Source organism: Cebidichthys violaceus, unplaced genomic scaffold, assembly GCF_023349555.1.
Source record: "Cebidichthys violaceus isolate CVI_PGR_0920_01 unplaced genomic scaffold, fCebVio1.0.p SCAF_6, whole genome shotgun sequence".
Classification (NCBI taxonomy): Eukaryota; Metazoa; Chordata; class Actinopteri; order Perciformes; family Stichaeidae; genus Cebidichthys; species Cebidichthys violaceus.
Genome location: NW_027176816.1, coordinates 17378695 through 17394012, shown reverse-complemented (window position 1 = coordinate 17394012; position 15318 = coordinate 17378695). Strand labels below are relative to the sequence as shown.

The 15318-nt window shown below is 43.6% G+C and overlaps 1 protein-coding gene across 1 annotated transcript in view; it reads left to right on the top strand.

Moving 5' to 3' along the window:
• The first annotated feature begins 1455 nt into the window (after nt 1-1455).
• Nucleotides 1456-15318, top strand: part of klhdc8b (kelch domain containing 8B) — a 124012-nt gene continuing 110149 nt past the window's right edge. The window contains exon 1 of the mRNA XM_068732683.1: nt 1456-2106. Coding sequence (XP_068588784.1) covers nt 1716-2106 — 391 coding nt within the window. The 5' untranslated portion in view covers nt 1456-1715. The remainder of the gene's footprint in view (nt 2107-15318) is intronic.

Sequence of the window (15318 nt, the reverse complement as noted above, 5' to 3'; positions counted from 1 at the left end):
TCTGTCTGCTTCTGAGTTAGAAGCTGTCTGCTTCTGAGTTAGAAGCAGACAGAGGCAATTTTTCAAACTCAAAATTGAGAATTTAACTGATTGTGTAGTTCTACAATCTTAATATCCTGTCATGCTGTCACCTTTGATGTGTTTGACTTATTGACCGACCTTGTTGTCGTAAGTCGATACAATTCAAGTAACACAGAGGCCTTCCTCTATATCAGATATTTTGATACTTAGTCAGTGAATGGCACAGTTTGTTTCTATTTGATAAGTTGTTTGATTGAATGTATGTTTGATGCTACTGTGTTGTAAAAATACAGATTATGGCAGAAGCATTGCTTTAAAGAATGCTTCACATTTTGCCTGAAATGTAATAATCTCCGTCATTCTGTCTCATCTGATCTGATAAACCTTTACATCCATGGATCTGTTACTCAAACCGGACTTCCTGGATTGTGTTTTATCGTCTCACCTGTACCCAAAACTATGCACCCACACAGACGCACACCCTTGCCTACTTTTACTGCAGGGCGGTTTTTGGGCTGCTACCTAATTAGTCAGTATATAGCTACTGGAAAGAATAAGACATATAATTGTTCAGCACATAAACAGGATGCTATTTTTTCTGCTTTCATTTAGGTTTGTGATTCTAGCTCCTAATGTATACTCCAGTTCTTCATCTAATTCTGCGCTGTCTCTTCTTCCAGGTTGGGCCCCGTCAAGTGACCCTCAGCCTCTCCAAAGCTCCCGGGAAGCTGCGAAGCACACGGCTCACAAGGCCCTGTGCCTGACAGCGAGTCACAGCACGGCGCTCAGGGATTTGGAATCCTGGTTTAATTAAGCGAAGAAGATCTTTCTTAAACTGCAAGGAAGTTATTAAACTCCCGTAGAGTTTTCATTTAAAGACTTTAGTTCATTTATTTAGGTTTATTTTTCACTGCAGGCTCTATCACCAGGGTGCAAATAGAACTGTGGCGCTGCAGCTGAGGGGGACTCACAGACCTGGATAAGTTCCTTTTGTTTGAAGGTATAAACTTCTCTGCCATTAAGGCTTTCCCTTGGATTAAGAGGGCAATAGTGAAGGTCAGTGTTCCTTAACTCCCTCTTCCTGGGTCTTTGATCCAGTGCCATCTCCCTACTGGTTCATTTTTCTCTTCTTCAACTCCTCCACTATTGACGTTGAGGTTTTTGTGGGATTAAGTATTAAGCCCTAGGATACCCTCTTCAAGAATCTTTTTTTTTCTACCCCCCCCCCCCCCCCAGGAATATACTCAAGCCAAAACTTTAACCAAAATAACCTCCCGGCGGGATTCAGTGAAGGAGAGAAGAGAGCCGGAGAGAAAGGAATAGAGGGGGCTTGAAGGGCAGAAGGCTCCGCTGCTCGAAAAACACCAACAGCCGGATGAATAAAACATTTGAGTAGAGAGGGAGTCGTGACATCTGGCTGAGGAGCGAGTTAGACGTTCTCCTCATTGCCTCTCTCTTTTTTTCCCCCTGTTCTGTCCACTCTTTCCCTTGTCTCTGTCCCTTTGGAGACTCAAGGGTTCAGGCGGTCAGACAAACCGGACAGAAACAAGCTTGTGCCTCCACTTGTTTTTCCTGCCCTCGCTCAGTTTGGTTCCACCTTTGCGAGCCTCGTAACTCGACCCCCTCCCTCTACCCTCTTCCTCCTCCCCGACGCGCTGTGTGATGGTGTGTCCCCTCCTCTCTGTCCTGGAGACATGCCTGTGCAGGAGATGGCGGTGAGTCCTGTCAAGTCCCTGTACTGGGAGCAGTTCCCCCCCATGTCGCAGCGCCGCGTCTACAGCACTCCCGTCTTCCACGAGGGCCTGCTCTACGTGCTGGGGGGCTGCAACGAGACCGGCACGCCCCTGGACAGCGTTGAGGTCCTGGACGTAGAGAGCCAGACGTGGAGCCAACTGCCGCCGCTGCCCACTGCGCGGGCGGGGGCCTCGGCCGTGGCGTTAGGGGGCCAGGTGATGGTGCTCGGGGGCATGAACCAGCAGCAGACCCCGCTGGCCTCAGTGGAGATGTACCACCCCGACGAGGGCAAATGGGAGACGAGGGCCAGCCTGAGTCAGTCATCCATGGGAGTCACCACTGTGGAGAAAGGTAAGGAAGGGGAATGCTTTGTGTGTAACGCTGCTTTCCATCCCAGGTGCGCAACATTGTTGTCGGTAAACAGCAGCTACGCTCACCTAAAGACAGGGAGGCATCAGCACTGTTGAGCTGGTTATCGACTATAAACAGAGCCTGCTGCTGGTTATTGTTTATGTTTGTTTTGGTACAAGAACACGCAACAGGTGGCGTCCTTGCAGGATTTGCTGTGTTGTCTACCATCATCACTCCAGTCGTTACTGACCAGTGTCTCTGTGTATTGATAGTCGTAAGGTTTGTGTTTCCTGACCATCAAAGCCTAAAACATCTGTGTAAGTTGGTGGAATGAATCGTTTCCTGTGGGTTGTCTGGTCTTAAAACCCAAATCCGCTGACCTCCATAATGGGTGTCCATTGTTGTCCTCGCATTGACAGAATGAAACTGTCAAAAGACAACAATTGTCCCATTTGTCCAATCATAGCTGAGCAACTGTGACCAGGCACAGCAGGGCTGCCTTTGGAATTCTCCTCATGCCGAACCGTAGTAAGAGCAATACTCGGCATGTTAAGAGATTGGTGGATGGCTTACCAGCAGCCTACAGTGGCACCATAGCGCTGCTCCCAGGGCCAGGCCCAGGAGTTAGTGTATCATTAGCTATCAACATTATTACTGGCTTCCATTATAAAAAGCCCCATTGAGTACCATTGCTGGATGTTACCCTATCAAAGTTTAAGGTAAAGTAGAAACTGCTCTGATCTGCTCTTACTTTAGGGAAGTTTACTCAAGATGACTTTGCTAAACTCGTTTTGTCCTCGACCTTAAATCTTTTTGTTGTGTAACAACATTTAACCTTTGGGTTGTTTGTAGCTTATCATGTATTTCTGTAGTATACGTCTGAATCCTGTTCTGTTAGAAAGAAATAACGGCTGATCTGACTTTTGTTCCTGATAATACAATAATTCTAGGAGGCTGCTTCTGTATTATACCAGGATTAATAATGCTGCTTTTTAATTTCCATCTCTACTACATGTATCATCGGTTGGTGAGGAAGCTAACGTTTTAGCTTGGGGACGTGTAGCTTTAGCCTCGGACTTTGTTGCATCATTACATCGCACTCAAGGCCTGTAGCCACCAAATGCTATTTGAGTCACACGGAAACCAAAAAAAGTCATCTGGAGATTTGTAGTTGAAGTTTTTAACCTACCGGTACTCGTAAATGTTTAGTTAGCTCACTATAGTTAATAAAATACCTGACGAAGAATGAGCAGAGAAGCTGCTTTTGTCTGCGTCTGTCTTAAGTCAAGAAGCCATTGTAGAGAAGAATAGTAGAAAAGTTTATTTTGTACATTTATGAACTATACTCTCCACAGACTTTGGTTAAAAAATCTCTCAAACTTCTGCTCTTCAGGATAGCGCTTTATATTACATTCTATTCTTTATTTCGGCCTGAATAATTACTTGGATGGCTGGATGATTGTTGATGTTTGTGCTCTGTAGCGTCCCGTAATATTAATCATCCACATACACACGAGATGTATACAAATTTTCGTTTGACAGGTTTACTTGATCGCAGTGCTTTTTACGCTCTGATATTCTGAATTTGTCAGTGCGGGACCACTGTGCCGTCACCCCATCAATTACTGCCAAAAAATTCACGCGGGCTCATTAAGAACGGATTATGCAGCTGCTTTTGACATATTCACAGGACTTTGAAACCAACAACCTCCTTCCTCTGAAGTTAACTAATTAGCTGTTCATTTTGGAAGAGGCCCCTCCAGGCTCTTTCAGGGACTGTGAAGCTGCTAAAGTGTCTCTCCAGCTGAAGCTGCTTGTGATTAAAGCTGAGTGGCGTTAAGGTCGATGGCTACTCTCACAAAGCATGACGCTGGTGCCCAACCTGGGCTCAGGTTTAGAACATATGGGAGTGAGGCAGTCCCAGGATCGTGATGATATAAATGGTCAATATGCTGTATGGGTTTGTTGGTAAAAGTCCACTGCGATATCCCCGCCTGTGTGTGCGCTACCTCGTGTGCTTTGGCCAAATGTCAAACATAGCTGGTGTGGAGGAGCCAGGAGTCACGCAGTCCACCTCCACTGAATAAACATAGCGGACTTAATGCTCATTCCCCAGGCGTGTGCAGGCTGTCTGAGGTTGTGCATGTTGGCACAGAGGAAGGAAGGGAGTCGTGAGACAGAGAGAGACGAGTGGGACGAAGGAAAAACGGGAAAATGAAGCGATCGCAGGCCATAATAGGGGAAAAGATACACCGAGAGATTTGAAATATTGCACTGACACTGAGAGAGAACAGGAGTGTGATACACTTGTTGAAATTCTGCTGCAGTTTCCTGTGTTTATATCTCAGGCCGCACGCTGTCGAGTGCTGGCGCGATAAACCGGGGAATCAATATGACCTTTCAGGGTAATAGAGACAAAGCGAGGAAATATTTCTGAGATTTTTATTCCACACGCTGTATGACTGGTTTTCTGTTGACTGTAATGCACATCACTTTGTTTCTTCCTGCATTTAGGGTTGTCGTATTCAGTGCAAAGCCAGCATTCCATGTTGGATTAAAGAGGTATGAAATACAATGACAGTCAAGGTATGAAACCACAAATCTACAACACTCAGCGCTCCGGTGACACAGTGAAGTGTCCACCAATCATATGGTTCTGCTTCACCAATGCCCCGTTCCTTCAAAAAAAAAAACCCAGAATGACGGAAGCCAGTTCTCAGTGCTATTTAACGACATAACTAACACTAGAGCAACACTCAAGTGTGTCAACAGTGTAGCCGGCTACTTTTATTGCTTCTGTGTGTGAACAGTGTGAACATAGCACAACTGGCTTACTGCTGACAGGCCAGGTTCTAGACTGGATGCTCTATTACAGGTGTCCTACCCTGTAATACAACAACATATCTCCATATCGATCTCAGTAATAGATTCAGGTCTATTTGGCGGTCATGGTTACAGTCAGTCCTCTGTACTGGACGAAGCTGAGGAGAGACTGAACCAGGGCTGTACCGAATGGTTTGAAGCTTCAACGCTTCATTTATGACGTTGACATTTAAATTACTGTTATTAATAATAACATACAAGATACGTTGCAAGGAAAGTCCACCTTCCTCTCTGCCCCTCCGTCTGTCACTCTTTCTAACACATAGCGGGTGATGCGGCACTCAGTCCTCCTCTCTGTAATTGTCTCAAGCTAAAAGTTAAAATGTTTTGAAAAGACACAGGTGCAATCATTTCCAAAATGTCTATATGTGTTGGCGTTTGGGTTTTCAAAAATTCACATTTTCACTGCCCCTCCCCCAGCGACAGAGTGATATATCACAGGGTGAAGAAGGGACCATTTGACTCTGGAGAAGATCGCCCAATTATAGACAAGAGTAACTGTAACCCAGGGGGAATGGGACGCCTTAGAGTTTGAACGTTATTCTGTCTTGAGTCCAAAAGTGTTGTTTGATTCCGAGCCATAATGATACAACTTTAAGCCACATTGCTTTCAGCACCGCCTTCACAATGTTGTACGTTACATATTTATATTTACCAAACAGAGCGGTGTTCTTTGGGAACCGAGAGCAGTCGGCCGTGCGTTGTAATGAGACGGGACATGCTTCACTCTAGAAACTAGTGCTGCTCTAAAGCCCTGCAGTCGAAACACTTTCCCTAAGTGGATGCTGTCACACTCATTAAAGAAAAAGTCCCATTCAAGAAAAAAGCTCAACATCAACGGCTCAAGCGCTGGTGTTTTCATGTCCTGTGAGCGCTGCAGAGGAGATTCACCGGGGCAGCAGCTGTGTGAACTGGAAGCAGAGACCTCGTACTGCACAGTTATTTATTCCACCCTCACTGTTTCCACTTGTCAGTGATTGTGGAAGGAAGAAGAAATTGAATGTAGTCGATAATCCCCACCACCAGTAAATCCTGCGGGATGTATCAATCTGAGACAGTACAGGTGTCAGTGTTAACCTACGAGGATTATGTCTATGTTAATCCTGACATTGACGTAACCCGATTGTTTATTACTTCAGGAAAAGTTTTTTTAAGTCTTATTTTGACGCAAATAGGTGTTAATTAGCAGGACTGTAGCACAACATTCAAATGAAAGCAGTGCTGTCTTTTTGTTGATTTTGGGTAAAACGTTTTGGAACCGTTTCATTTGTCTTCTAGGAGATGAACTGTGAATACGGACCAGTCTCAATATTTTAGCAGGAATGTAGCACATTTATTTAAATGTGAAAGTGCAATAAAAACACATTTTTCCTGAAGAATTTTGTCCCTAAAATCAATGAAAATCTGCGATAAATAATCTAAATATTGATGAAAATAGTCAATATTATCACTTTAGCCCTAGATACATCCTGCACTGTTTCCTGTGATATTTAGCGTTACAGTTACGATCCCTGCCAAGCTCCAGGACTTGGAGGAACACTTCATTCTGCAGAACCCCGCGTACAGTCTCTTCTGAAGTTTGCCTGCAGCTGATTCATGTGAAGCTCCTGCAGTCGTTGCTGCCTGTGAGGGTTACAGAATGTAAATGAGATGGGGTGTGAGGCTGACGGAGGTGCAGAGCGGGGATGAGAGTGCTCGGGCACGACATGTGCAAAACATCGGCCTTAAAACCCTGCTGCTTCATTTAAATAGAGCACATGCCCCTAGTCCTGAAGCATGCAGTAGAATGAATGTTTTCTCACTCAACAGGTGACGACAGGCGACTCCTTTGACTAGTTATTGTAGTATAAGGCAGTTGCATTTTACAAAGTCAGCCACCAGCTTCACCTTCATCCGGGACTTTTGTCATCGTAGAATTCAAAACACATTACTTCTCGGATGTTCTCTGGTGTTATGATTACCGGTTCGTTGCCGCTCATTACTTCAATTTTGCGTCAACAAAGACAAGAATAGACTCATTTACTGCATTCAGCTCTGCTGCTGACACTTCTTTTGTTTATGTCTATCATAGTTGGAGAGATCAGAGTCACATGAAAGAGATGAGCAGAGGGAAGATGAAGGGCCTCAGCTAGAGCCTAACCCAAGATGTCACGTTTCCATGGCGTGGGTGTCAGAGCACCACCTATAGTGTTTACATCCTCCTACCGGTCCCGTCAGCCTGTCAGCACCATTATCTTTGCATGACGGTGTGTATGAAGACACAGAGTTGTACACACTGTGCTGTGAGCCTGGGATTATGTTTAATATCCAGTTTAAACTATAAACTATAAATACTATAAATAATCACCTGCAGTTCTTCAGCTGCTTACCGTAAAGTTGATATAGCTTTATTTAGAACCCGTATTTTTAATCAATCAATCTAATCAATCACTGCAAGTTAAGATTTTAACTAAAAATTAACAATTATGGCAACTAAGAATTACTTTAAATCCGTTGCGCAAAATTTTAAAATAAACGTATAACATTGAATAAAGGTGCTTATCTTAATGTTGAGAATGATTGCATCTTATGTCAGTGAATCTGGCCCTACAAGCCACACGACACTATTCCAGCAGGGGAACGGCCATGGATGCATAAAGAGACAGAACAATTTTTTAAGGTGTGGAGTTTAAATATCAACAATCTTTGCTGTCTCCATCCCCCGTCGGCCTCTCCGCAAGAATATTGTTCAAATTAAACAGGTCGGCGGTGCAAAAAAGGTTGGGGGCTGCAGTTGCTGCCATCTTGTCTGACATATTGAATAGTTCTGTAGCCTGTCTTCACTAAATGGTGAACCAACCCTAAAGTTATCTTTACATGAGAAACACATTTTGTTAGCAGGATTAACATTAAGTGTCCACATTATATTGTGAGCTTGGCAGCGATGGCAAGTTGTCCTGTTGTTTTGTTTTTTTCTTTCGTTTCTGCAGCCAAGGGGTACAGGTGCAAAAAAAAGTTTAAAAATACATAAGCTGTGCATCTGTGTGTGTGTGTGTGTGTGTGTGTGTGTGTGTGTGTGTGTGTGTGTCTTTCAGATGGTGGTCTGATGATTGACATGTCTTGGCTAACACTGCAGCCCTAAAGCCTTCTCTCCTCCTCTCCTCTTCTGTTTTCTCCTGTTCTCTCCTCTCCTCTTCTCCTCTCCTCTTCTGTTTTCTCCTCTCCTCTCCTGTTCTCTCCTCTCCTCTCCTCTCCCTTTCTCCTCTCACCAGACGCCCCCTAGCTGTTTTCCTGTCTGTTTCCTGACTTTCTCTGGCGAGCGTTGCTGTTCCTTGGCAACACGTGTGTGTGACTGCCATGTTTGTTTTTAGACTAATCAGAGGGAGCCAGTGGATTAGTTGTAAATGTCGGAATGTGTGGATCAGGCAGAGCTACATACAGAGCATGTGTGTAACTTATTTCTGTATTCCTATATTAGCAGCCGACAGAACATGCATGCGTGTGTGTGTGTGTGTGTGTGTGTGTGTGTGTGTGGGCCTCTACTGTAGTGAATGTGTTTGGATTTTGCTCTGTTATCCATCACTTCTTTCTGTCTCTTCATCATGAATCCCAAATGCTGCTGTAATGAAACCCCCCCATCCCTCCATTCAAACATTGGCCCACTTGTTGTTCTTCTTTTGAGTTTTGGTCTTTGTCGTCGGGGTGTGAATCCTTCACCCTCAAGACGCTTCAATACATATTTCGATACATGGTCTGTGCTACCAAACGAAACGATTCAGTAAATCATGTAACCATCCGATACGGTTCAATATAACGCTGCTTTGATCTGATTCAGCTCAGATTCCAGTCAATGTAACTTAATTTGTAATATTCTCATGATGTATCACATACAGCCTTTCCTCATATCAAGCGTATCCAGTATATGTTCAACGAGGTCCAGTGAGAGAGAATTTCCTCACGCAAAGGTGTGGAACACAGTAAGGTCTAACTTGTTAATTTAGCTAACTATGATTTAGTGACATTATTATTGAAGAAGCCCAACAGTTGTATTAATGTCTGTATGTAGTCAACAACTGACTCAAATAAAAAAAGTTCAATTGAATAATATCACAACAATATTTATTGTCAGATTTCAAATTGAACTGGATGAATTATAAATAATACAGACTCTAATATTAAATAAATGTGCTTCTCATTCAATTACAATAAGGGTTGGATTTGAAAATATAAAAACAACATTAAAGGAAGCTTTTGAAAAATGTTTATCTTAAAATAAAGTACTTTATTTTAGAAGAGTTAATATAACAATAACTGAATTGTCTTCGCCTTGCAGCTTTAAATTCAGTTCATTCGGGTGTTAAGTGATGTCACCCAAGAAAACCATGATTTCCATATTCTTCTCATCTTCTAATAAAAGACATTTATGTTCAGGGACTTCCGTTATATCTGTGGTTATTAAACCACTTCTTTCAGCTCTATTCCTCTGTTATCGTCATTGTTGGACAGTGAATTAACGTGTTAGGATTCTGATCATATTGGGCTCTAAGGTTTATTTTTCTGTGCCTTTGTTTCAGATGTGAGTGGGTACTTTGTCTCGTAGTGGTGCTTCACTTTGCTGCTTTTAAGAATCGTCACAGTCCCTGAACATATGAGACATACTGCATGGTTTTAAACGGTCTGTGGGAAGAATTAATATGTAAGACTCTGTCCATTCTTGGACCAGAGAGACTCTGGTCTCTTTTCTCTCTTTGGAGAACGTCATGTGAAATAACTTCTCTGACTCTGACGTATTATTCCGACTGTTTGTTTCTCGCCCAGTTTCTCCCGTCTGTGTGAATCTCACTCAAGCCGCGGTGTTTATCAGAATACGCGTATTTGTTTGGCTGAGCAGCATCACGTGATGTGATTTACAACGCATATTATTGGTCGGTGTGTTTCCTGGACCGCTGAACGAGTAATTAATTAAGAATAATTCTTAAATATGTATTGGTTATAAGTCCCGGTCCGGATACAACAGCGTCTGGTTTAGGGTTAGACTCAGACCGCCTGAGTGACCTCTGTCCTATACCAATATGGCTCACTGCAGCTCATTGGCCATGTTTGTAATTTAAGGATAATAACCTAACAGTTGCCTTATATCTGTAATGATGATGTGAGGGACACTCTATATACTGTATATTATATAAAATATATTTTTTCTTCACAGAAGATTGACCGATCAGTGAGTTGTATTGTGAGATTTGTATCGATCAGGTTAGGGCTTCACTTCATACTTACACCCCTACTTTGCCCTGTTAGCTTGTATTTCCCCTCTCACCTTCTTTAATTCAGGGATCAGTGAACTGTGAAACATGTATGTTTTTCCTTTGCACAGAGACATGAAAGGTAGTGTATGATAAATGCAGCCCCCCCACTGCTCCCTCAGAACATCTAGATTTTAGTCCCCTTCATGCAGAGCCGAGTTTTTAATTGCTGCTGTAGCGTGACTCAAAAGTGTCACACTCCCACTGCACTGATGAGTATAATTTCCCTTTTTTCCCTCGGCCTATGATTACCGGCCACTGCCCTCTCCTCAGCCAACAGTCGCTGTCTGCGGCTGAAAGAGAAGCGCTCCACAGGGTCTGTGAAGACCCCGAATGATGCAAAGTAGGTTTCTACCGGGAGGAAGATGAAGGCATGCTGTCATGGCTTCAAAGTGGTGGAGGGGGTGTGAAGTCAGTTACAAACAAAATCCCAGGAAAGACTTCACTCTCTCCTCTTTTGAGATAGAAGACGGTTTGAAGGCAGCCGAGCTGCAATGTGTTTTTTCAAATTATTAATAGAGAACAGTAGTCGCCTCCAATTCTTAGAATTGAGTTAAATATTTGCGTTTCTACTTTCATTGTGCTTCAAAACTTCCTATAGCAACATCTGTTCTCCGGCTCGCTTCTCTTGAACATCCTGCGATGACCTGGTTTTTTTGGGCTCCTGGAGCCTCAGAATGCATTATGCAAGAGTCCGTTTCATTCTGCTACGAGCACGGTGCTGTGAGGTGGTAACACGCTTTGGGTCCGTTTGGTCAGTTTGCATTTGTGATTGGTAAAAACTAACTGAGGAATATGTAAGGAGTTGGTTTCCTGGCTGACTTTTATATTTACAGCAAAGCAGTAAATATCTTCAGGTGTCAGGGCTGTGTTTCTTTACTGAACCTAGCTCTGGTGCTACAGTAGTTGAAATCTTTCTTTGACATCGAAGCTCAATGTTAATCTACAATTGTCTGTTTTTTCACTGAAGTGTATGAACTTCACTGCAGGATGGATTCTCCAGCGTGACACAGAGTGACGGCTGTGACTATAATTTATACTTCTGCAGAAGATCTTGCGCAAAGTTGCAGAGAACGCTTGTGGAGCTCGCTGAGAGCTGCCCAGCACCACGGACTCTGCAGCACTTTGATTGGTCCTCGTGGAACTATCAAATATATTGAAGCCCGCCTGACAAAGGATTTAGAAAGCCGCTGGTCTAAACCAAAAAAAAAAATGACATGCTACACGCAATCCACCGAAGAACCATGTATGCGTCAGAGCTGCCTGCACAGAACGCATGGGCACACAGCCGCAGGACAGTCGTGTCAGCCACCACTCAACAGAACAGGTCCGGTGCGGGTTGAATGCTCATCAGCACGTCTGCGGTACATTAAGTCTGGTGTATGAAATGATCGTCTCTTGTCCACCTGCAGGACGGTCTCTCGCTTCCTCTGCTTGCAACTCTCGTACTTCACTGAAGTAACATCCATAAGTGATATTATGCTTTTGGCATTCTATTATTTATTTTTTTTTGCGGAAAAGATGAATGGACTCCACACAGCTTTCTTTTTATCAACACTGATGCCAATTCAGATTCTGTCTCTACATCTCTGTGTGAACACGGTAGAGAAGAGCCAGAGGACACAGCAGGGCAGATTGCTCAGCAGTTTGAATCAAACGGTTGCTCTTCACTGAGGACGTTTGGGTAGCTGTAGTGCAGGAGTTATCAAACTAGTCTTCAGTGTTTCCTCTCCAAGGGTTTTGGTAGCAGTCGGTCACAGTGCTGCTGTGTATTTTGCTCCGCTGATCCCTTCCTGTGCCTTTTGTGCATTGTAAATGGATGTTAATTGTAGTGGTATGAAAAAGAAATGCCTCTCATGCCTTCTGTGTTGCATCCTGTTGTGGAGCCACAACAGTGTAGTGCGACACACAATTCCAGTTTCTTTCAACCGACTCATCAACCACGTTTTCACCCTTTCATTTCAGTTTCATCATATACAAACACATGACTGTTAACATGCTTTCAAAGAATTGCAGTCATCAAACTTTTTCACTTTTATCTGCTGTTTTTCTCTTCGGTCTGTATCCGGGTAACTTTACTGCCCGTTTCTGTTTCATCATGCTTCTCAGTGGAGTGAGTGGTTTGGCTCACAGTGCACTGCAGTAAGCGATCGTGCTCACATAAAATCATGAGATTGCCAAACCTAACCACAGTAATGGTCCATCCTTGGGACCAGCTGTTTTAAGCCGCTCCGCTGGCTCCAGTGAACAGTGGGCTTGATTGAACGTTAACACATCCAATAATGGATTAAGGAAATTGCTTGACATTTGCAGCCCTAATATGTTGTGACCAATGACACCAGTAGACAATCTGACAGATAAGTGGAACATGAAGTGAGTGAGTGCGTGACATTAATCCCTTTGAAAATGAGCACGCAAACCTTTGGTGGCCATTAAGATGAGGGAACAGATTTGTCAGGTTTATTTTTATTTTTGTAATATCTGTTAAGTGCTACCGGGCACATTTTACAACAAGATAAGCTAAAAAAGTGCCGTTGGATCCAGAATTCTAGATACATAATCATGAAAATCAGCATCAAGCTGGGATTTTAATCATGTTCACACCTGGAAAACTATTGCAGAGCCATTCTCACATACTTGGTTATCTCTATACCTCTCATCAGTGTAAAAGATTTAAATAAGTACAACAATATGCATTTTCTGAAATGAAAACTGCCTTTAGCTTTGAATAAGCTGGTTTAAGCTTGTACTTTGGCTTATACTTAAACAAGAGCTGTTTGTGTGTGTGTGTGTGTGTGTGTGCCTTTTCCCTGCTTTGGTTACATATTCTGTTTGTCTTCATTCAAAATAATGTCTGTGTTTCACCCCCTACAAACAAACACGGCACCATTAAGACGCTCGTTGAATGCTACTCGGAGCAGCTTGTTCACATCCAGTATCTTAGCATTAGAAACTCAAAGAAAGCGATGTTCGTGCAAACATGAAAGCTCCTCTTTTTATACGGGATTTTTATTTTGAGAGGCTTATATTCACGAGAGCAGAGAAGCCTGAGATAATGACATCAAAGTGTCATTTTTGCACTCGTACTGTTTTGCTCGACAACGCTTCTGGTTTCAGTGTTGTGGACTTTAAAAAAATAAAGCTGGTGCTAGTTTTCAAACTTTTTGCTTTTCAAGCACCTCAGTAAAGTCCTAAACCCGCAGCGCTGAGCGCAGTGGTTTCTATTGGAGGTGAGAGTCTCGGATCACAGGAGCCTCTGATAGTGTGGACCGACTGAGCTGGAACTGAGATGTTCTGCTGCAGAGCACACGAGTGTCTTCATACTCATACTGCATCACTTACTGCTGAGAGAAACATCTGCATTTACTTTCAACTCGCCGATCGGAAAAACAAGCAAGACTACTGCGTGTGACTTTTGAGGGACAAAATATACAATATTAATTATTATTATTTATAATAATTCAGCCTTACTTGGTCTTGTTTGACTACAATCTTAGCTAGTGTTAGCCACGTTTATATAGATATTGCTGTATAACTGACAGTGCTGATTGTGTGGAGAGCAGGGCAGCCTTTCAATCAGAGGGTCGGTGGTTCGATCCCCGGCTCCTGCTTCTCTAATCTCATGTCAATGTGTCCTTGAGCAAGACACTTAACCCCTAAATTGCTCCCGTAGCTGCGTCTACGGTGTGTAGATAGAACTGAATTAAGTCGCTTTGGATAAAAGCATCTGCTAAATGACTGTAATGTAATGATTCAGTTCACTGACCTAAGTACATTTCTCTTTCTACAGTATTTAACATGTGTTGTACATAGTTAATATGTAGTTTAACATTAGCACAATTATAGGGAAGAGTCGTAAAGGCAGTGAACTGTCACGCAGCAGTATCTGTCTAAAGCTGTACACACACACACACAGCACTGCTGTAACATTACTGCTGACACACACACACACTCTTTACCGGACACTCCCTAATGATACGCCCGGCTTGCAATACGGTGGAAACCCTGAAACTTACAGCTAAGCTAACAGATGCGGTGGAGACTAGAGTAGCTTCATGTGTCCTACAGCTAAACTGTAGCTGCTGACTCTGCTGGGCTCTGGTGAAGTGGGCTCTGCCTGTTTGTGCATCGTTTGCAGCCGGGCGGCTTATTAGGCTCAAATGACGAGAGGTTAACGTCACGTTGCCGTAGTGACGTCTGGTGCCGTTGTATTGGTGTAACTTTGAGCACAGCATCGGGCCCGATACTGATACTGCTAACCTAAACAGTTATTGTTAGCGTTCTTTGTATTTTTGAGCCTGTTTATTTGTTTGTTGGTGCATTTTGTCATTTCCATTGATGGCTAGTCAAAGGGTAGATTTTACACAAAATGTACAACATGTTGAATATGTTAGATATGAGGAAAACTTCTACAGTAAACAGAAAGTCTGGGGTCAGTCACTCAGAAACTGTGTGTCTTGTGGAAATCGTTCTTTCTGGACTCATCACCCTGAGTGCAACACACTTCGGAGCACGGCTCTTTATCTTTTCTCTCGACTGGAAAGACACCCTCGCTCGTATCGCTATGAGTGCCGCCATTACTCTCTCCACCTTCACAGACTGACTGCAAAACATCCAACATGGCCGTCCTCCAGTCAGCAAACGTACGGATGTCAAAGCAGAGGAAGATAGAGCGGCAGATCACAAGTGGATGTGGCTGAAAGAAAAGTCAATAAAGGGAGGTGAAATAAAACAAGTGCAGCGACCACCACAGGCTGATGATGCATAACGGCTGTAGATTATCTGAGGGGGCTGATGTCCTTCCCAGCAGAGCCATGAGTCTAGACTTGAGGGGCTTTGGCCAGAGACTGCGCGCTGACTCCTAAATGTTGAAGCTCAGCATTACTCCTGCTGGTGTCTGGTGATGCTCCGTAGACGCCGGGGGCAGCACCTCTTACCCCCGGTGAAAGCGCTTTATCAGGGGAAGCCCGGAGCCCTGCTGAGGCTGCCATTAGAAGCTCAGAGAGGGGGGTGATTACAGATCAAGACCTACACAAACAAGAGCCGG